Raw genomic sequence first — 22568 nt, forward strand, 5'->3', positions numbered from 1 at the left:
TACCGTCACTTCTAAATGTCTACTTCGGCCACTGATGGAGACCACATGCAGCTCCTCCTCTTTGACCATATGAACTGATGTCTTTAAGATATTCATTCAACAGGATTAAACTAGAGTGCAGATTATTAGGGATTAAAATTGCTTCTGAAATGATGTAGTGTCCTAAACTGCCCATAATAAATGTAACCATAGTAAATAAACCAGAATTCATCGCTTGTTTAGGGCAGTTTCTCACTTTATTTTACAATTGTTGTACATATTATGTTTATTAATTAATATTATCTGTCCTTTACAGGGTGTTAGACTATACTGCCGCCTACACAGCCTGTTTACACCAGTAATTAGGTATGTATTTAGAAACTGTTTCATGATTCTATGGGATAATTGTTTAGACAACACAGCACTGAGGAGCGCTACAGCGGTTATCCCACGTGGTGGCGCATGCATCTACTTCTGCTTCATATGCACCTAGTTTTACGTTATAGCTTTATGGTTTGTTCTGCAAATTGTTTGCCCTGGATGTTAGATGAATTGGGCTTTTCAGTACGAAAAATGATATAATCACAATTCTGTAGAGCTTTAAACACCAAAATTGGAACTATATTTAATTGTCTATAGGAGTTAATTAAAGGGAAGAAGAGAAAAAAAAAGGATGGAAAAAGTGTAAAGTTTGAAGCGTTTCCAGGCATGGCCGTAACTAGAACTGTACGAGAGGGGCGACCGCCCAGGGCGCAATACTGAAGGGGACCGCAGTTTATGAATATTTTAGTTTTCCTTTTCGCCTGGGTGCTAAAAATTTAAGTTACGGCTCTGTGTCCAGGTGGTTTTTAGCACATAGTTTAATGACTCTCCCCTATAGGAGATCCTAGATTTTGGGGCGTGGCACAGCATCTCACTTTATTTGCCTCTCCCCTGTGAAAGAGCGCCGCTATTGCATCATCGCAGGGGATGGAACCAAAATGACAGGATTCATACCGAATTGCATCATTGAATTCCCAGTACTTTGCTAGGAAGTGGGCAGGGTTTAGGTGGACAGCCTGCTCTCCTGGTAGTCCAGGGGAGGTACCCAAGTTCAGGAGTCTCCCTGAAATTCTTGGAGAGTAGGCAAGTATGATTTAGCATTAGGCTTAGTATGTTCAGCAGGGACAGAGAAGCGACAGAGGCAGACTTTTATTTTTATTGTGCATGTAAGAGCCACAGTATTCTGTTCCGAGACAGCTCCAGCAGGGTAAGAAAGGTTCAAAGCTCAGTGTAAAAGAGGAATGGATAGTGGATGGAGTGGGGCTTAGAGCACCAATGGCTGTATGCCAGCAGGGACAAATCATGTGACCCTGGGCACTTTCTAATTTGTATGGTAGCATATAGCTTTATTACCACTCAAATGACCTTGATGTTGACACCACTCTGAATGTGGCATTAGCTAATACATCCAGTCAGGGTTTGTTAGCACATCTCAGGTATACTAGATAAGCCAGGGACATAGCCAGGTGCAAGTAAACTAATGTGACAGTATATCTCTGCTACATAAAGTCACCTGTTCAGGAAACGATGTGATCACAGGATATATTGTAGACACATGTGTAAGTTACTGTTACTGACAAGTTTAAAACTTAATTGGAAAGAAAAGTCCTGTAAAAAAGAATACATTGGCACCCCATAACGTCCAGATTTTATTTTGCCAATGGAGCCTAAAGCTGTTTTAAGGATAATGGCTACATCCCTCTTGATAATACCCATGATCTATGAGGCTATGGGCATGGCCACCAGATGTCTAAGTGCATGGCAAGGAACCATTTATGGAATATTACTTGGCTTACTGTCAGGGATAATGATGAGCTATACATAGAATAATGGGGTGAGGAGACATGTAAAACTATCTATGAACTGGTATATAGCAGTGTACATACTGCACTGTGCTGAACTTCTAAATCAGGGGTGCCCAGACTCTTGTCGCATGGGTTCCTGTACAATTTCTGGCTGGCGTATATATCAAAATAGTAAATCCTAAATGAGCTTTTCTACCGCCTCTATTTCTACCATAAAAAAATAACTAACAACTCTTGTACTGCTTTGCACAATTTATTAATGGGTTAAGGTGGGAGAAATCACAGATTGCTCTTACATTAACCTTGCTTTTGCAGGTTATCGTCTTCCCCATAGAGCTCTATAGGAACGGCAAAAAGATCTTTTTAACAAATGGCAAAAAGTGCAATTTGTGTTGTTATCATCTGTTATCATCTAGTTAATGCCAACTTTGAATGGCGTCAACCAGCTTTGTACCAGTTGTTCAGGCAGCTGAGGAGCAGAATCTGTGAAGAGACAGCTCTTCCTGATCCCCTCGCCAGCTGTATGCTCCTTCCCTCCAGCCAGAGCTGGATTTAGACCTCATGGGGCCCTAGGCAAGATACTGGTTTGGGGCCCCCTCCCTGAAAAAATCCATAGCACTATAGTTTTTTAGCATAAGCTATACCCCTATTCAGGGGCTGGCTGGCAGACTTTAGCCCGGGGGGGGCAAGCACATAGCACTGGCCCATAAGTAGCGGCCCATTTTTAAAGGGTGGTCTCACCGCCGGCCCTGGGAGGGCCCTCTGGGGACCGCTGGGCCCTAGGCAATTGCCTAGGTTGCCTAGTGGTAAATCCGGCCCTGCCTCCAGCCTGTGCCTAGTAATAGCTGCCAGAAGATCATTTACTACATGGGGGTTAAAGTGGTGATACTTATGTAACTGTTAACATAACCTTTATTTTGTGCTTCATTGTTATCTATACGAATAAAGCCTCAAGGAAAAATACATATATATAACATCTCTACTTTCTGTTATGGAAGGCTTTAATTGTTCAGGAAAAACATATCAATATACATTATTCTGCACAGACCTTTATCTACATTACACTGGTCAGGGGGAAACGCAGGATTTGTAGAGGGGAGTTTCCACACCACGCCGCCAGTGGGCGTGATCCAGGCACTAGGAAACCCCCCCTCGGTTTGCCTATGCTGGTTTCACTGTAGTAGATTTTTAGCGGCGGATGAAGATTTTCTGTTGCTGCATTAAGATGGCTCTTAATAAATAGACCCCCAATTCCCTAGAACAATAACCCCAATAACTCAATCTAATAGTTGTGTCTAGAGATACAATTTCTGATAAGAAACACAATCCATCCAAAAATCCAAATATAGCATATCCACTGCACCAACCAGTTCAGTTTTCAACTTACTCCCTCATAAAAATGTATTAGACTGAATCATCACATTAAGCACTGTGTTATGAGTTTATTTTGATTAATATATTTCTGTATAGTACCCTTTTCAGCCTCCTTCAGATATATCACAAATATGTCCTTTTTCATGTGTATTATTAGTTATAAAGTCACTTTGAATAATAGACAATAAATAAATGTGAGAAGTGCTTTGTTTGCTGAACTGTCAAACGTCAGCAAAGCCAAGCACAGCACTGAGTGATGTCCCTCCAACAGAAAAACTAATTGCATTACAATGTTCTGTCTTGGGGCGCAGTGTCTCAATGGCCTATAGGGGGGAGTGGAGTGAGTTATGTCATTTGGCTGAACCACCAATGTGTTAGGAATGAAAGTATGTGAGAAAAATGCACTATTAGAGATAATGACTCATACACCTACTGAGAAAGAATACACTGTCTGTTGTGCTTCACACACAGGCAATAAGGATTTATTCTGTTTAGCTGAAAGCAATGTTCCGAACATTATGTCAAGTAAGTGTAATGTCTTGTGCCGAGAGAGCCTACTTGTAAATGCAAAGTAATAGTTCTGCAGTCTGTGACCCAGCATTTCTCTAAGCGTTCACGCATTTCCAAATTAAACAACTAGTTTAGCTTAGCAGTTCTACTGTGGAACATTTTCTATGACTGCTTATGATAGGACATCTTCGCTCATTGCTATTTGCCATTTGCATTTTGATGGGGCAGCTGAATGGTGTGACCCTCACCCATGCCGATCCGTGCGTGCGTACTGGATCAGGAAGTCTTTCAGTTCCAGAATCGTCAGATAAATAAAAAAATAGTAAAAACATAGAACAAAATGTTTAAAACATTTATTTTTTCAAAGTTATGGAGTTAGAACATTCTGATACAAAAGAAAGGCTTTTCTAAATAAATAAGTCTTTCTTTATGTATCCCCTTACATAATAATAGCGATAGGAGTACAGCAGTGTACTGCCACTGGCCATGTAAATAATGTAAATAGGCTTCCCCCGGCCTGAGGCCTTTTTTAAATTGGGAGAAGCCCTAAATGCAGCAAAAACAGCTTTTCTCTCATTGCTAAATAGACATCATAATCTTATTGCTCTGTCCACTTGTGAATTATGAGCAATTTATGATTTTTCATGTAGCACAGGAGAAATAAAATTTTTTTGCAGAGTGTTTGTTACCGCAATACATACTATATGCTGTTGTAGTTTTGTGAACATTAACAATTTCCACAAATCTTCCATTAAAGCAGTTCGGTAACATAAATCGGTTCATACTGTGTTTTTGAGATATTTTTGGCAGTGCAGAAGTTCTGTGGGTTACACACATTTCAAATCAAATGATTAGTTTAAAACACAGTTTTATATTAATGAGTGCCTTTGTCACCTCATTTCCCCGAGCAGCAATTGAGTCTAGTGAGCAGTTACATAACAGTGATTTGGGATTGTTGCATAAGAGATGTGGTCAGAGAAACACGAGTAAGGGGTGATTGACTTTTTACCTACAGCACAAAGAAATGAAGGTTCTGACTTCTCACACATAGGCACTTCCTCTGCACACTGTTCAGTGGTTTTGAGGAGTGCTCAGTTGAGTGTGTATGCATCTCTAATGCACCTCTAAAAAGAAGGGTAAGGTACATGATTGCGAAAGTGTAAATGTTGGCATTTAACCTGCCGACATGAAAATGTTGGTAGGCTAAATTCCGACACTTCTATTAAGCTGTCAAGTTGACAATGTCTACAGTGTGATCGTGCATGTCGTCAACGACAATACCAACATTAAAAGAACAATGCCAGCGGGTCTGCCGTCTATACCCTGGACCCACCGGCATTGGTCTTTTAATGTCGGCACTGTCAATGGCAACATTGTGCATGTAGCCAATCACACTGTAGACATTGTCAACCTGTCAGATTAATAGAAAACTGTCGCTATAATGACTGCCACCAAATAGAAACCATTCTGCCAGATGCTTTTAAAGGCTTTTAGGGGCACCTTAATTAAATAGGTAAGAGATGTTAAAGAACTTGTGTAAGCAACTATAAGTAACTATGCTCTTTGCAAATTAGATATCCTAATTAACGTCTCTTTCTTAGACCTTACGTAGCCACTTACACACTCTACACATATCCAGAACTGAATATTTAAGTAACAGTCTGGCACTACACAACCATTATGATGGAATATTGTGAGGTTGTGTTTTAATAAAACAATGCATTATTAATGGAGCTATTACATCTGCATGAAACAAATTTACATCAAGTGGAGATTTAATTAAAATGTTTTTGCTTGTTTAAAAAAAACATGGCCGATGTTTTTTATATTTTTATTTTTTTTAAAACAAGCAGTATGCTAACAAATACAAATCTGCTTAGTTAGCAGATTTGCTGTGCAGTCTTATGCCCGTATGATGAAAACACATTGAAACAAATCAATGAAATATGAGTTGTTTTTTTTAACAGTGAACAGAGTTCTACTTTTAGTAAGGTGTGTTTTATATCCTTGTTGTTTCATAGTTTGCTTTATTCCTTTCCAGAGATAAAGACTATCATCTTAGGACATATAAATCTGTAGTTATGGCAAACAAACTGATAGACTGGCTAATAGCTCAGGTAAGAAAAGTAGTAATAATACTAAATGGGGTATTCTATATCTGTGTATATATGAGAAAAAAAAATCATTTTCTTGTCCTTAAAAATTTGTTTATACATTGTTCTCTTAAAAAATAAATATTTTTATGTTAGTCCTCTATGCTCTTTAGGCAAGACATTTGCTACATTTAATGTGGAGAGCTATTTCAGTTTGGAAAACACATATATAATAAAAACTACTACATAATATGTGACAATGAATTGTGGCGTTAACTAAACGCCAAACCCATTTTATTCAGTAGCATAAGAGGCGAAAGTGGAGGAAATAGAAGAATATTCCTACATACTAGTTACGGCGGTTCCCAAAGTGTGCGCCGCGGCTCCCAGGGGTGCCGCGGCGCTGTCACTGGGGTGCCGTGGGCCAGCCCTAGAAAAAAGAAAGCAAACAGAAACTTACCAATCCGCGCGGCGCTAGGACTCTGCAGCCTCCTCTCTCCCGCAGCTGTCACTGAATATCGACGTCAGTGACAGGTGCGCGAGAGAGGAGGCTGCAGGGTCCTAGCGCCGCGCGGATTGGTAAGTTTCTGTTTGCTTTCTTTTTCTCTATAGCTGGCGCCTGGCGCGGGGCAGAGGAGGGGGACAGATGGCAGAGGAGGGGGACAGAGGGCAGCGGAGGAGGGCAGATGGCAGAGGAGGGGGACAGAGGGCAGAGGAGGAGGGCAGATGGCAGAGGAGGGAGACAGAGAGCAGAGGAGGAGGGCAGATGGCAGAGGAGGGTTACAGATGGCATAGGTGGTGGACAGATGGCAGAGGAGAAGGTCAGATGGCAGAGGAGGAGGGCAGATGGCAGAGGAGGGGGACAGAGAGCAGAGGAGGAGGGCAGATGGCAGAGGAGGGGGACAGAGGGCAGAGGAGGGGGTCAGATGGCAGAGGAGAAGGTCAGATGGCAGAGGAGGAGGGCAGATGGCAGAGGAGGGGGACAGAGAGCAGAGGAGGAGGGCAGATGACAGAGGAGGGGGACAGAGGGCAGAGGAGGGGGACAGAGAGCAGAGGAGGGGGCAGATGGCAGAGGAGGGTTACAGATGGCAGAGGAGGGGGTCAGATGACAGAGGAGGAGGACAGAGGGCAGAGGAGGGGGACAGAGAGCAGAGGAGGAGGGCAGAGGAGGGGGACAGAGAGCAGAGGAGGAGTGCAGATGGCAGAGGAGGGGGACAGAGGGCAGAGGAGGGTGACAGCGTGAGAGAGGGCAGAGGAGGGTGACAGCGTGAGAGAGGGCAGAGGAGGGTGACAGAGGGCAGAGGAGGGGGACAGCGTGACAGAGGGCAGAGGAGTGGACAGAGGGGGAAACGTGAGAGAGGGCAGTGTGCCTGGATGCAGAGGGGACAGTGTGCCTGGATGCAGAGGGGGCAGTGTGCCTGGATGCAGAGGGGGCAGTGTGCATCTGCCTGGATGCAGAGGGGGCAGTGTGCATCTGCCTGGATGCAGAGGGGGCAGAGTGTCTGGATGCAGAGGGGCATTTTTGCATACAACTAAATAAGTATTTCTGTCGTGACCTAAATACTTATTACAGTTTTTTGACCCAACTACTTCTAAAACAGGACTGCTCAGTAATTATTTTGGAGGGGTGCCTTGAAAAAATTTGGAGACTCTAAGGGTGCCGCGAACTGCAAAAGTTTGGGAACCACTGAGTTAAGGCATCCTTTCCATTCCACCTCTTTTGTAGAATATCCCACAACATGTTTTTCATGAAAACCTAGTAATTGATTGAAATGCGGTCCATTGACAGTGGGAGGTTGAGCCTTTGGCTGACAGTGTATGATGGTAATTCAAGTTCCACACAATTGAATGCAAGATGCATTAATTGTAGTATGGCTATCTCCAGTCCACTCAATTCATAAATAGACTACACAGCCACCTACATAGTTCCAACCCCATTGCATATATTTAATTTACTATAGTTACATCAGATAATTATGCTTCAGCTGTATAAATATATATTTTTTTTTACATTTTAGTAAATAGGAGGTATTGGGTCTGAGTCATTAAGGCAAAAAAGGAGTAAATGTTCCCTGGGACAAACCATGTTACAATGAAAGGGGTGCAAATGAGTTTATTATTTTGCACATAAGTTAAATACTGGCTGTTTTTTCATCTAGCACACAAATACTTGATAGCTTTATTATTACACTGAAATTTAAAGTTGATCTAGGACATGTCCTACCCCAACTATGAATCTGTCCCCACATTTTAAATTTACCTCCCCTCCAATGTAACATGGTTTTGCCCAGGTGCAAATGTTACTCCTTTTTTATGATTTGCTCTCCTTAATGACTCAGGCCCATTATGTATTGAGTGAAAATATTTTATTGTGTGTAAAACATTACAGGGTGACTGCCGGACAAGAGAGGAAGCCATTACTCTTGGGGTAGCACTTTGTGACAATGGATTCATGCACCATGGTATGAACTGGAATTTATTATTGTATGCATCCCTAAAATATATCATATATATAATATATAGCTTGATTTAACATGTTTTAAAGTATTTCTTAAAGAGGGGGTTTCATCTTCCTTATCTATTTTGACATTAATAATCCAAACATTCTTTGACTGTCCTTCTTTTCTCCTAAACTCACTTTTCACTCTAAAGAATAGACTTGGATAAATTACTCAAGTTTTAACTGTATTGTATATTATCATGTAGTAGGTTTCCTTATTCATTTTATCAGATTGTTTCCTGTGTTATTTTATTTGATCCCGTGCAGTGTTGGAGAAGAGTGAGTTCAAGGACGAACCTTTGTTGTTTCGATTCTTCTCTGATGAAGAAATGGAAGGTTCCAATATGAAACACAGACTCATGAAGCACGACCTAAAGATTGTTGAGAATGTAATTGCTAAGTCTTTGTTGGTAGGTACTACACTAAGCACTTGGGAACAAGCAGATACATTTTTTTCGATCTCCTTTCTAGGCTTTTCTTATTCAATCCCTCTGGCAGGATTTAATTTGTATCTGCCCAAAGACAAGACACAGTTGTTGTAACTAGCAATACTTCTAAGTTATAGGTTTGATAGTAAAAGAAGAACAGCTAAAACAGTGTGAAAGTAGCGTTATATATAGCCACATGCAGAGTGGGTGGAGTTATATATAGCCACATGCACAATGGGTGGAGTTATATATAGCCACATGCACAGTGGGTGGAGTTATATATAGCCACATGCAGAGTGGGTGGAGTTATATATAGCCACATGCACAATGGGTGGAGTTATATATAGCCACATGCACAGTGGGTGGAGTTATATATAGCCACATGCACAGTGGGTGGAGTTATATATAGCCACATGCACAATGGGTGGAGTTATATATAGCCACATGCACAGTGGGTGGAGTTATATATAGCCACATGCACAATGGGTGGAGTTATATATAGCCACATGCACAGTGGGTGGAGTTATATATAGCCACATGCACAGTGGGTGGAGTTATATATAGGCACATGCACAGTGGGTGGAGTTATATATAGCCACATGCACAGTGGGTAGAGTTATATATATATATATATATATAGCCACATGCACAGTGGGTGGAGTTGTATGATGTGAATGACAAATATTCTCTGTACAGCGCTGTGGAAATGGTGGCGCTATATCAATGAAAAACTAAAACAACTTGAGCGTTCCAGAAATATGTTAGATAAAATTGAGAATAAAATATGAAAACTAAAAAAAATATATATTCCAAAAATAATAATAGTGACAGATGGCGAACTTCGTTATAAATGCATAAATACAAATGCATTGAAAACAAAAATTAGTAGTAATCCACATACATGGTTGTAATAATGTATATAACCTCTAAATAGAGCCAAATAAAACAAAAAAAACATGCAAACAGATATCTTCACTGAAATTATATATATATAAAACCTCTAAATGGAGGTATACCATCCAAATAAGCAGGGAAATGTAATAAAAAACTTATACAAACATATACAAATATATATAGGAATATAAAGCAGCACAGTGTGTGGCCAGTACACTTTGTATTGAAGGCTTTAAATCCAGGACTTATATGGTTAATCAGAGTCTGGAAAGTTCAAAGTAGCAGTAAATACAGAAGCGATCTTAACTCCACAGCTTTCACCTATTGCTGGTGAGTTAACAAATCTGCAGACAGAGATCCGGAGTGAACCATAAGATATCACATGAACTCTGTATGTCCTAAGTACTCAGGTATCTTGGTGTTATATAGTGGAAACTCCAGCTGTTTAGGGAGAGACACCTCCTATGTGGTTTTCTTTCAGCCTGATGAGCGATCTCAATTTAGATAGACTCCATTCATAAGGGTAGAGATTGTGTAAGGTATCCATTTATGAAATATTTAGTCCAATAATATCCAATAGTAGTGAGTGATAGTACTCTGCTTGTCCAGATGTATAATACCATCTATTAGAATGTCACCATCTATTAGAATGTCTCCAACTGACGCGTTTTGTCCGCTTTCAAGACAGACTTTATATTCCTTATTGAGGATATATTTTTATATGTTTTTATACATTTTTTGTTACATGTCTCTCTGCTTATTTGGATAGTATACCTCTATTTAGAGGTTATATACATTATTACAACCATGTATGTGGGTTATTACTAATTTTTGTTTTTAATGTATTGGCATAAATTTATGCATTTATAACGAAGTTCGCCATCTGTCACTATTATTATTTTTTGAATATATATATTTTTTGGCTTGTTAACTTGACACACTCTATTTGTTTTTTTTTATTTTTGCACTTTATCAATACATGATGATGATGATATAGTTGCATGCTCAATAGGGCAGATGTATATATTTTTGCATGCACATTTGCTGGTGTTGGGCATAACTGTCTTAGATGAGGTGTCTGTTCTCCAGCATCCTATAGGTTTATATCTAATTATATACACAGCACGGTTACCCAATTACGCTCTTATTTTGATTCTCCATGTGCCTGTGGTTTTAGATATTAATGATTAAAAGTTAAATTTACAATTCAGAGATCAGCATAACACTGTTTCAGGTCTGGGTCTAACAGTGTTTTGGAATGACTTATTTCTGGACCTCTCAAGCAGTATATTTCTAAAGAAACATGGTTAATAATGACTACACGCTTTATTCTGCCATGAGCGATTATGTGATAAAACTTCACTAACTTGCAGCCAATAAAATTCTTGTTTTGGGGTGTCTGCGCTTCAGCAGTGTAAGAGATACCCTGACCATAGAGAATACTGCTCTCTGTAAAGTTAATAACATTAAAATGGGACCTATTGCTTTGCATAAACTAGTATCAACTCTTTATTTTAATAGCATATTAAAAAAAATATTGTTTTACTTATGAGTTATTTGGAATAATATGTAAAACAAATAATGTGTAAATGCATTACCAGCAAGGTAACACCTGGTAAAGAGTCAGAACACATAATCACTGAATGTCCTGTGCTGGTACTCACTGACATGGTAACGGGAGTAAAGTAATCCTTTTATGTGCTGCTCCGCAATCTGCTGGGAAAAAGCACAAATAAAATTACTGCAGTTATAAACCAGAAGCCAATCCTGTAATTCAGACCTTTCACTTTTCCCTGGTGCAGAGAATCATCGTAAAATGTTTCTGTACTAAGGCTAGGATTAAAGAGCAGCACACATTTTATTGATACATGAAAGCATTGTAAAGGTGGAAACAATATAGTCACTACTATTTCCGAGATTGTTGTTTAATTAGAATATTTTGGAAACTGATGTACTGTTTGCAAACATTCCTCACTTATTAGCTGTATGATATCATGGAATAGATCAGTGCTGGCTAACCTGTGACACTCCAGGTGTTGTGAAACTACAAGTCCCAGCATGCTTTGCCAATATATATCAACTTATTGCTGGAAGGGTGTGCTGGGACTTGTAGTTTCACAACACCTGGAGTGTCACAGGTTAGCCAACACTGGAATAGATTGTAGTGCCCCAGGTGACAGAAGACCTGTCTGAGTCTGTCCATAATCCAATCATGTTCCCCAAGCTAAAGTGAACTATTAGCAGCCATATTTCTGGTGTCCCAAATGGGTAAGACAAGCGCACTGCCATTGCCGTCAGTCCATGTATATAATGGGCCTGATTCATTAAGGAAAGTATAGCAAAAAAATTAGCAACTCTGCACCTTGCCAAAACCATGTTGCATTGCAGGGGAGGTAAATTTAAAATGTGGGGACAGATTTATAGTTGGGGTAGGGCATGTCCTAGAGCAACTTTAAATTTCAGCGTAAAAATAAAGCTATCAAGTATTTGCGTGCTGCATGAAAAAACAGCCAGTATTTTCCTTATGTACAAAGTAATAAACTAATATGCACCCCTTGCACTGTAACATGGTTTTGCCTTACTTAATGAATCAGGCCCAATATGTCCATGTCATTCATAGTTAAACAACTGCAGTATTTTGACTACCTACTTTTATGTTCTTTAATGTTAAAATACCTGGTTATATAAGTATATTTTTGGAATATTTTGTTACACCTTTATTTACCAACAATGTGGTTTTGCAGATAAGGCCCAGTGACGGGAGCTACGGTTTCGGCTTGGAAGATAAGAATAAAGTGCCAATTGTCAAATACCTGGAGCGAGGTTCTAATGCTGAGGTAGGACTGTACTATAACTCATGATTTTGTTAAATGCTGCCTAAAAGGTTTGATCCTGCATAATGTAATTTTGAAAACATTAGGAACCTGTAAACTTACTTTCCAACATTCCCAGTTCAAAAAGGCAGCACAGATACAGTTATATATCCATTGTGTTTCTTTATGTGCTCAAAAGCGCCCAGATTTTCACACATAGGTTTACACAGCAAAATGTCCACATATGTAGAGGAGGACAAGGTTGCACAGGCAGGGGGAGGAGCTTGGCGGAACTTCCACTAAAGGACGGAAGAGGTATAAGAACAAGGGGCCTGATTCATTAAGGATCTTAACTTGAGAAACTTCTTATTTCAGTCTCCTGGACAAAACCATGTTACAATGCAAGGGGTGCAAATTAGTATTCTGTTTTGCACATAAGTTAAATACTGACTGTTTTTTCATGTAGCACACAAATATCAACTTTAAATTTCAGTGTACAAATAAGCTATCAAGTATTTGTGTGCTACAGGAGACTGAAATAAGAAGTTTCTCAAGTTAAGATCCTTAATGAATCAGGCCCAAGATTTATTGTTGTAAAGCGAGTTTATTGTAATAAGATATGGGGTGAATAGGGCACATTTACAGCTTCTGATGGGCTTGAATTCAGTTTAGAGCTTCTACACTTTTTATGACATTAGGGTCTTCCTATACAAAGTGTATCTAGACTATCTAGATCCAGCAGTATTTTAGGAACGCTTTATTCAATTACAAGGGGTGTTACTAAAGGAGTATGGGGTTGGATTTTAATGTTCTGCACAGTGTAGCTCCTACAGATGTTTCTTCTCCTTCTATGAAGAAGGAACATGGACTTTGATAAGGTCAATGAGGTCCAGTGTAAGCACTCCATTTCTGCAGAGCAAAGAGCTCCTGCTCATAATGAATCATTTAAACTCCGTACACATAGTCTGTCGATATGTATTACTGAATGTATGAAGCAAAATTAATTGGTAATTAATTTTTCGTATGCCGTAAATAATATACATTTCCCATTAAAAACAAATCAGTTATATTTAATGTTACCCAACCTATCACTGGCAAAGCATTGTTCTGTTTAATAAACAATCTTGAACTGTAAGTCTAATTATCTTGGTTAATGTAGCAGGGAATGCACAGCTGGATTGTTGTTGTAACACATTGAACTCTATCTAGTTATTGTGTTGTGTGATGGAAAGCTTTGCTTTGATAAAGGAACTATTTCTGTCTTATTTGCTAACAGTTGTCAGGAATAGCGGTGGGGAAGAAAATCTATGCTGTAAACGGTGACCTTGTTTTCCTGAGGCCGTTTCATGAAGTGGATTGTTTTCTGAGGACTTGCTTGAACAGCAGAAAACCTCTGAGGATTCTCATAAGCACGAAACCAAGGGAGTAAGTCACCTCTCGTCCTTTCTATTTTAAGATACCATCAAGACATAGCTTTCAGTTTCTTTACAAAGCTGTTTCTTAACTAGGGCCAATATTTAGTGCACTCGTTTGCTACTATGGTCATCAATAGCAGTTCTAGGCAGCCATTGGCTCGTCACTTGTAGTGGAACAACAAGTCTCAGCATATACCCAAAGGTTTACACATATGCCAGTATTAACCACTATAATAAAACTCTCACAATGGACGATGTCTGGGTCCTGTTTACTAGTATTAAAGATTAACACATCGGAGTTAAAGACAACTACACTGTAAAATACAGGACTTGCAATGCTTGGTGGTATTTACTTGCTGTACTATATCAGAATTTATCGGCTAGGTGTTACCATGACACTTACTTTAAAGCATACTTGGCGACTTTCAAGTTGGCATCCGGGAGCTGCCTGGGGGAGGGGGGTTTCGGGTGCAGGGCTATGCAAAAATCACATAATTTTGGCCCCATCCCCATGATGTAACGATGCGACAGCGTCATTTTGCAGTGGGGGGCGGGGCCAAATGCCGCAATTCCCTGTGAATTGCGGCATTTATGGACCTAGTTATGCCCACTTCACTAGGAAGTGGGCAGATGAGGAAGGCTGCCATACTCTCCTGGGAGTCCGGGAGACCTACCTGGAATCCGGGAGTCTCCCGGACATTCCGGGAGAGTTGGCAAGTATGCTTTAAAGTATGTGATTGTGCTGTTCATGCTAAGAACAAAATACTTGAGAATATGAACCTTGAGTCTTACTAGACTATTATAAAAGTGCAGTCATTAGTTACATATAATGCGGTCTATGCATTAGGACAAATACAGAGGAAAGAACCGCTCATTCCCATTTTGTCCTCCATATTTGTCTCCATACACTTACATATGGCGCTGTGCTACTCTGCCGATAAACTGAGCACCGTACCTAGAGTCCAACAAACCAGCTAACCAGGCAATGCAGTTTATATTTGAATAGTTATAAAATGTTAATGATGAACCCCCCCCCTCCTTCCAAGTGGCAGAAAAGTATCCCATGTGCTGGGATACTGTCCTGTGGTACATGGCAGTGCTGGTAACAGTGCCCTCTCGGGGCTCAACAGCCTGGAGAAGCTTAAAGAAACATTCATCTCATTGCAGTGTATGGAGAACACTGACTATATGGCTGCCAGGGCTCGGGCAGTAAAGTCACAATTACCATTCGTTCTTTGTGTTAAACATGTCAGGCTCAGGCTGCCAAGCTGGGGCATTTGCCAGAAGGGGTGTTGTGTCCTAGAGTATGCACTGCCTAGTCTGCACAACCTCAGTCTCTCTCTGCAGTCATGGGCCATAGTCACTACTTGTCTGAACTAAACCTCTGCTAATGTTCTTAGTCAGCAGTGGAACAGATAGTGAGGCTCAGAAACTGATGCGGCCTTATGTAACATCATTATTAGTGGCGGAACTACCATTGGTGCTGCAGGTGCTGTGCACTGGGGCCCATGGAGATAATGGGGCCCGCTGCATGGCAGATGCATAGGGTCGGGGACCCTGGTTCCCTCCTCCCTGCAGCGGGGCCCACAGCTCGCTAGTTCCGCCTCTGATCATTATGTAACATCATTATGGGGTTTGACTTTGAGCACGCACGTGAATTATATGCTGGTGTGCTTTGCATGCTGGGCCTTATTCTTAGTCCCAGTCTGACCCTGACACATGCTATGTGCTATAGGGACCCAATAAAGCATGATTAACCCCCTCCCCCCACCGGATGATATTCTGGTTATATTATTGGCCATTTCAAGCATGAAATTGTTATGAACAGGACAAATAACCAATAAATAGATCTAGTATGACATTCAAAAAGCATAGTTCAGTCGGTTCTGTGTTCATACTCAATCTTATATTATACAGGGATGGTGGAAATTTACAAGTGGCGGTATGAAAAATTTAATTGGAATGTAAGTGAATTGAATTTTATAGTTCTACAATGAAGGCAGTCGGAGACAGGGGCGGATCCAGACTATTGCTATACCCCGGGCGATTTTAGGGGGGGGGGGGGCATTTAGGCCCCGCCCCCTTTCTAATTTCTAAGGCTGCCGGCGGCTGCACAGTATGTGCAGGTCCGCTCGGCAGTGACAGTGTGCTGCCCCGCTGCTCTGATTGTGTTTAAAACACAATCAGAGCAGCCAGGCAGCATACTGTCACTGCTGAACGGACCTGCACAGTGTGCAGCCGCCGGCAGCAAGCCCCTGCTAGGGGGGGGATCGCCCCGATCACTCCCCCCCTGGATCCGCCGCTGGTCGGAGATGTGGTGGTATGGCATACTACGGTATACACCCCTACTTCCAACATCTCCACTTTTCAAACACGCCGGAAAACTCTGAGCTTGATAAATTTACCCCATAAGGTGCTTTGCGAAGCTAGGGAATTGATAGGCTATACATTGTTTCATCCTGCAAAATGGCTACTTCTCAAAATTATATTTATGTTCTGCTCTGCTCCGTAAAATTAGGCCAACCTTGGTCTTCCTGCCCCATTCTTAGCAAGGAACACCCTCACTCTCCCGATTGGCCAGTGTAAACTTCAGCTACTCAGCGAGCAGGACAGCCCCACTTTAACGCTTTAAGTTTGTCTAAGGCACCGACGTTTGATTCAGAAAACCGCTATGCAATGCAATGGTAATGTACGCAACTAGAATGCAAGTAAAGATGTGAGTGTGCTCCATTGTACGGCCCATAGACATCCATCATACTAGATTTAAGAACACTAGTAAATTTAATGCCAGTGGGTATTAGCAAAGTAACAATGTTACAATGTGGAATACATTTAATCAGAGCTATATTAAGACTTTGGGGGCCCCTATGGTCTAAAAGTAGAAGCATAATGTCATCATTCAGGGATAGTTACTTACCCAATTTTGAGTCACATGGTTCTGATTATACTTCACTATTAGGCACCTTGATGATCTAAATGAATAATAGAGTCTCCTTGACGAGTTAAATTAATAAAAGTGCCTTCTTGATTGTCTTAATAATAATAATGCCCCCTTGATGATCATAATTATTATTATTAATAATAATAATAATAATAATAATAATAATAATAATAATGCCCCCTTAACACCATTGGGATAGTAGCTAATGCCTTAACAATCATGGCAGCGCTTGTTACTGGTGAGACACTGCCGCTTGGTTCAGGGTGGCCCAGGGAACATGTCCCCTGACCCCATTCCCCCTCATTAATCCAGCTATGCACTTAATTATTTTGTTAGTTTGGTTTTAGTCTAAGAAACAGTAAAGCTGGTATACGGAAGGTCAGATGCTGCTTCACTGTGAATCATAATTGGATGCAGTGTTTCCATGCTTGAGGGACCAGTGTTTGGCAGCGGAAAGTCTGATACTGGGAACTGATACAGCTACATAATAAGTATACAGCAGGCAACAGTGTGTGAAATGTATGCTTGTCTTCTTAATATTAAAAAACAGTTCTTCACTCCAAAATATTTTCTTGTATTCAGGTCATGAATTCCAACCTATACTTTTGGCGTTGCAATTTTAGTTTATGTGTCTATTTTCATGGTTTAGTGTAATAGCATATTTCAGAGTATTTCAAAACTACAAGAATAGTGAGTTCTCTGTACAGCGCTGCGGAATTAGTGGCGCTATATAAATAAATAGATGATGAAAAATGACCCCACTGTTGCTGTAGCAACATACCTGGAGTAGAGCGTAATTCCCTATCTTCATCTAAGATGGGGGGGGCATGAGGCTATTGGAGAGATTTTGGGGCCATCACAAATTAATCCAACCTTTGCTGCAAGATAAAGTTTAACCAGCTGCTTTAAATGAAATTTTCCTAGTCTTCTAAAAACATACAAATGACACGATTGTACTGTATCTCCCTTTATATATTTTAATAAGAATGAGACAGGAATAGGGGATTTAAGCACTAACAACCTGAAAAGTGAAAAATGAAACGGTTTCCCTCTAATTGAGAGTCTTTCTTCCGGACCTTTACTTGATTGAATTAAATTACTTTCCAACCAAGCCCATGTTGTTCTTTTATATCCTGCAGTTTCTGATGCAGACTTGTATTTTCCATTGGCCACTGACTTTCTTGGACACTGTACATAATTGTTTCTGCAGTAGCTTTGTGTAATTCTATTTCCACTTGTAAAGTCATTTCCTTTGGAGAATTGCTCAAAGTCTAGTCCAAGGGCTACAATGACAGAACTTGTCCTATGAAGGAATAGTAGTATTCTAACTTGTGATGAAGTGGGAGATTTTTACAGAAATCCCAAATTCCTATGTAAATCAACAAGAGTGACTAGTAAGCCAAAGCAAATATATTCAGTCCGATTCAAAGCAGCATCTTGTGTATAAAGTAAAGTTGTGCAGCCTCACATTGATACAACTTGAGTCTTCAGATTCCACTTTTAAAACACAATCTCATGTAGCTTAATGGATTCCAATCATGCAATTTTTTTTAATGTTTTATTGTTTCCACATCTGCTTCCTTTCAACCCTCATGTGACTAAAGTACATTAGTGAGACCCCACCAAGGGGTATATATACTAAACTGCGGATTTGAAAAAGTGGAGATGTTACCTATAGCAACCAATCAGAGTCTAGCTGTAATTTTGTAGAATGTACTAAATAAATGGCAACTAAAATCTGATTGGTTGCTATAGGTAACATGACTGTATTATCGCTCTTGTTAAGGGGGTAATGTAAGTATGCACCCATTTACAATGTAGTTTACAAAGCCTTTTACAATGTACATGGGTGCATACTTACATTACCCCCTTAACAAGAGCGATAATACCGTCGCCATGGTGAATGATGTCATCAATTGGAGCCGACTTCTTACTTGATCGTGATTGGGTTAAGTCACTTTGAAGAGGAGTCGTCATCGCTGATGGTCGGGAAGGAGCCTTCCGGAGTCCTCACGGCAGGGTAAGTCTTGTTGGGGTAGTACCACCGAGGCTGCCAGCGAACCTCCGAGCTTTCACCTGTGGCCCTCCGAGCCTTCATCTGCGGCCCTCCGAGCCTTCACATGTGGCGCCCCAACTGGTTGCTCTTGATCTTATTCTCTGCTATAAAGCAAAGGATGAGGAAGAACAGTGGCAGCTGACTTCTGTGTCATGTGACTGTGCAAGGAGGTGACATGACATATCTGAAGGAGGATGTGCACTCCCTCCTTCCTCTGTGCGGCCCCTTCAAGGCTGGAGGGCCACATGGGGCCCTCCTGCTATCTCAAGTTACACCTCACTGTTTAATGCTGTGTTTATACTAACCATATCTTGCAATGGCTGTTGGCCTCATTTAAAACCTGCAACATCAATGCTTTCTGAAGTGTTTTACATGTTAGAATATAATATCTGTTTTGTCTTGTTATATCTTTGCTAGAACGGTAAAAATTCCAGATTCTCCGGAGGGGCTCGGCTTCCAGATAAGGGGTTTTGGTCCATCTGTCGTACATGCTGTGGGTAGAGGTACTGTTATCTTTTACTTGCACTGTATAATCCCAAAATTTTATAAGAACAATATATTTTTTTAAATAAAGTAGAATTATGTCAAATTATATTGATAGAATTTATAAAATAAAGAAAAAATATATTGTAATCAACCATACAGAATTAAAAAAAAGATAAATATATTTCTCTTTTATTCAAATATTTACTTTCTATACTACTTTATTATTATATTTACTTACTGTAATAGTGACATTTGTCCTTGATTTCTTGTTCCATCACATGCTGATATTTAATTTCCCTTCTGAATGTGCTGTGTAAAACCTATATACATATAGATACCTGTAGAAATAATGTTTCCAGGATCACCATATGTTACTGCAGATGATCACTGGAAGAATATCAGATACTGTACAGAAAACAATTACAACTAAATTAAGATTAATTTAAATTAAAATTGCTTGGGTTTGGTGAAATAATCCATTTACTCAGTGTCACAAGGTTTACAAAACCGTCATATCAGCAGTTCTGTTCTTACCCATAGTGCACCGGTTTAGAAGGCTAAGTGCTTACATTGATATATCTTTGCAGTTTGTCATTTCTTCAAATTGCTTTTCTCATCTTAAAAGTGAGATATTCAACTTAATCAGCCGCTGGGTGGTAAATCAACTGCAGGATTGTCATTTTAATTGCAATTAGTAATTTCTCATACTCGGGCCTGCAGGGACAGTGGCAGCAGTTGCTGGTCTTCACCCAGGACAGTGCATTATTAAAGTGAACGGAATCAACGTCAGTAAGGAGAGCCATGCCAGTGTGATTGCCCATGTGACTGCCTGCAGGAAGTACCGGCGCCTAATGCAGGTAGATATGAACTGTGTGTATCCTGCAGTTATAATAAAGATTGTAACTGGGGGTGTTGTATCAGAACAGAGAGGACATTTACTTCATAATAGTTCCTTAGATTGGTATTTGCACATGATTATAACTCATACTTGCCAACTCTCCTGGAATGTCTGGGAGGCTCCCGGGTGAGTGTGGCAATCTCTCGAATTCTGCCCACTTCACTAGGAAGTGCCTCACTTCCTAGTGAAGTGGGCAGAATTAGATCCCAAATGCCGCGTTTCCCGGTGAATTGCGCCGTTTGGCCCCGCCCCCCACTGTCAAATGACGCGTTTGTGGCATGCCGTCACAGGGGGTGGGGCCAAAATGCCACGATTTTGGCCTCCCTGCCCCCTTCACGCCCACCTCAACTGGCTGGCTCCCGGAAGAGAGCTGAAGAAAGTTGGTAAGTATGTTATAACTGTATTTCATAATTTGAGATATTGGGCCTGATTCATTAAGGAAAGGAAAGCAAACAAAATGAGTAACTTTGCACCTTGGAACAACCATGTTGCATTGGAGGGGGAGGTACATTTAGAATGTGGGGACAGATTTAGAGTTGGGGTAAGGCATGTCCTAGATGAACTTACAATTTCAGTGTAAAAATAAAGCTATCAAGTATTTGTGTGCTACATGAAAAAACAGCCAGTATTTGACTTATGTGCAAAATAATAAGCTAATTTGCACCCCTTACTTTTTTAACATGGTTTTGTCCAGAAGAAAACGTACTCATTTTTTGCCATACATTCCTTAATGAATCAGGCCCATTGTCTTTCACCAGTGATACGGTATAATTCTTATCTGATGTCTTAATAAAATTGAACGTTAAAGGAATCCAGGTTATTTTCTCTTCTAGACACTCATGCTTTTAAATGTAGTTTTGTGTAGTATACGATAAAAATGATACAAAATGTTTTACAATATAATATTATACAAAATGTATCATAGTCAGTATTATGACAAGGTTATGATGTACAGAAACTTTTGTTTGGAAATATAGAGATAAAAATGTAACATTTGACTAGAACATTCAATTTTTCTTCAATTAATTACAATAGATTTATCACTAAAACACTTCCAATCTTTACAAATAACCAAGGATAATTACATTTTTCAATTTATTGCACGCTCAATGCTGCTTAGGTCTTAACAATAAATCAGACAGTGTTCTAGCAACCTGCTTGAATATATTTAAATAAATAAAAATATAATTTTCTTTATTGCTAAATAAGCAGAAGTAACCATACAAAAGGCACTAGACAGCTGTAGGCCGCACTTTTTCCACCTTTGTTAGGTGTGAATAACATGTTTTCAGAGCGGAGAGCATTGTAAGATCACTCATAGATCAAGGGCTGTTTACTCTTTATTGATATAGGTATAAATTAAACAAAGCAGCAAGGGTTTGAAGTATATATTGCAAGCAATTGTTTAACCCAATGCAAGTGCCTTCTCTGCTATGGTTTTCAGAGAAGTCTCCTGCTACACATGTCAAAGCAATTTCCTTTTATGGGTATGTGTAGGTGATCCCACTCACCATATGGAACTTACTTACCGGGCATGTTCCTGCTAGGGATGTGTCAGAAAGTATGTCACAAGTCAGAGATCAGTGAAATGTTGAAATACCGTATATACTCGAGTATAAGTCGACCCGAATATAAGCCGAGGCACCTAATTTTACTACATAAAACTGGGAAAACTTATTGACTCGAGTATAAGCCTAGGGTGGAAAAGAGCGCTAATTTAAAAACCTAAATAAAAATGATAGGTTCAATCTATGAAATCATTTTTAGCTAGATGACAAGGAACATTCATAAATGATTATAAAATCAGAGAGAGAGAGAGAGAGAGAGTCAGAAAATATATAAGGATATTATGCCTCCTCTCAACAAGCATGCAAGTTCTTCTAAGCAACTGACTGAGGACTTCAAAACAACGGTAACTCAGAGTTACAAGGCAGAGAAAAGCTATACAAATATAGCAAAATGCTTCCAGTTAGGAACTTACCCTGTCAGAACCATCATTAAGAAGTAGAAGAGGTACTGGTGCTGTTTAAATCAAGGCAAAACCTGGAGACCCAGAAGATGTGATCGAACGGCTTGTAAATCCACCCCGCAGTGGAACGCATATGCGTTCCAACAACAGGAAGTTCGGCATTTGGAACGCAAGTTTGCGTTCCAAATGCCGAACTTCCTGTGTTGGAACACATATGCAGAAGTTGAAGCCGAGGGACCGGACACCAGGTAAGTTCACCCGTGTATAAGCCGAGTGCCCTTTTTCAGCATACAAAAGTATGCTGAAAAACTCGGCTTATACACGAGTATATACGGTATTTATTATACTTGAGACACACAAGAATT

The 22568-nt window shown here is 40.1% G+C and overlaps 1 protein-coding gene across 1 annotated transcript in view; it reads left to right on the top strand.

Moving 5' to 3' along the window:
• PREX2 (phosphatidylinositol-3,4,5-trisphosphate dependent Rac exchange factor 2) overlaps positions 1-22568 on the top strand; it is a 232822-nt gene that overhangs the window by 101479 nt on the left and 108775 nt on the right. The window contains exons 13-20 of the mRNA XM_075213618.1: positions 296-345; positions 5752-5827; positions 8193-8265; positions 8571-8713; positions 12370-12462; positions 13715-13863; positions 19268-19353; positions 20057-20193. Of these exons, the coding sequence (XP_075069719.1) occupies positions 296-345; positions 5752-5827; positions 8193-8265; positions 8571-8713; positions 12370-12462; positions 13715-13863; positions 19268-19353; positions 20057-20193 (807 nt within the window). The remainder of the gene's footprint in view (positions 1-295; positions 346-5751; positions 5828-8192; positions 8266-8570; positions 8714-12369; positions 12463-13714; positions 13864-19267; positions 19354-20056; positions 20194-22568) is intronic.

The sequence above is a fragment of the Mixophyes fleayi genome, chromosome 5 (genome assembly GCF_038048845.1).
Source record: "Mixophyes fleayi isolate aMixFle1 chromosome 5, aMixFle1.hap1, whole genome shotgun sequence".
NCBI lineage: Eukaryota > Metazoa > Chordata > Amphibia > Anura > Limnodynastidae > Mixophyes > Mixophyes fleayi.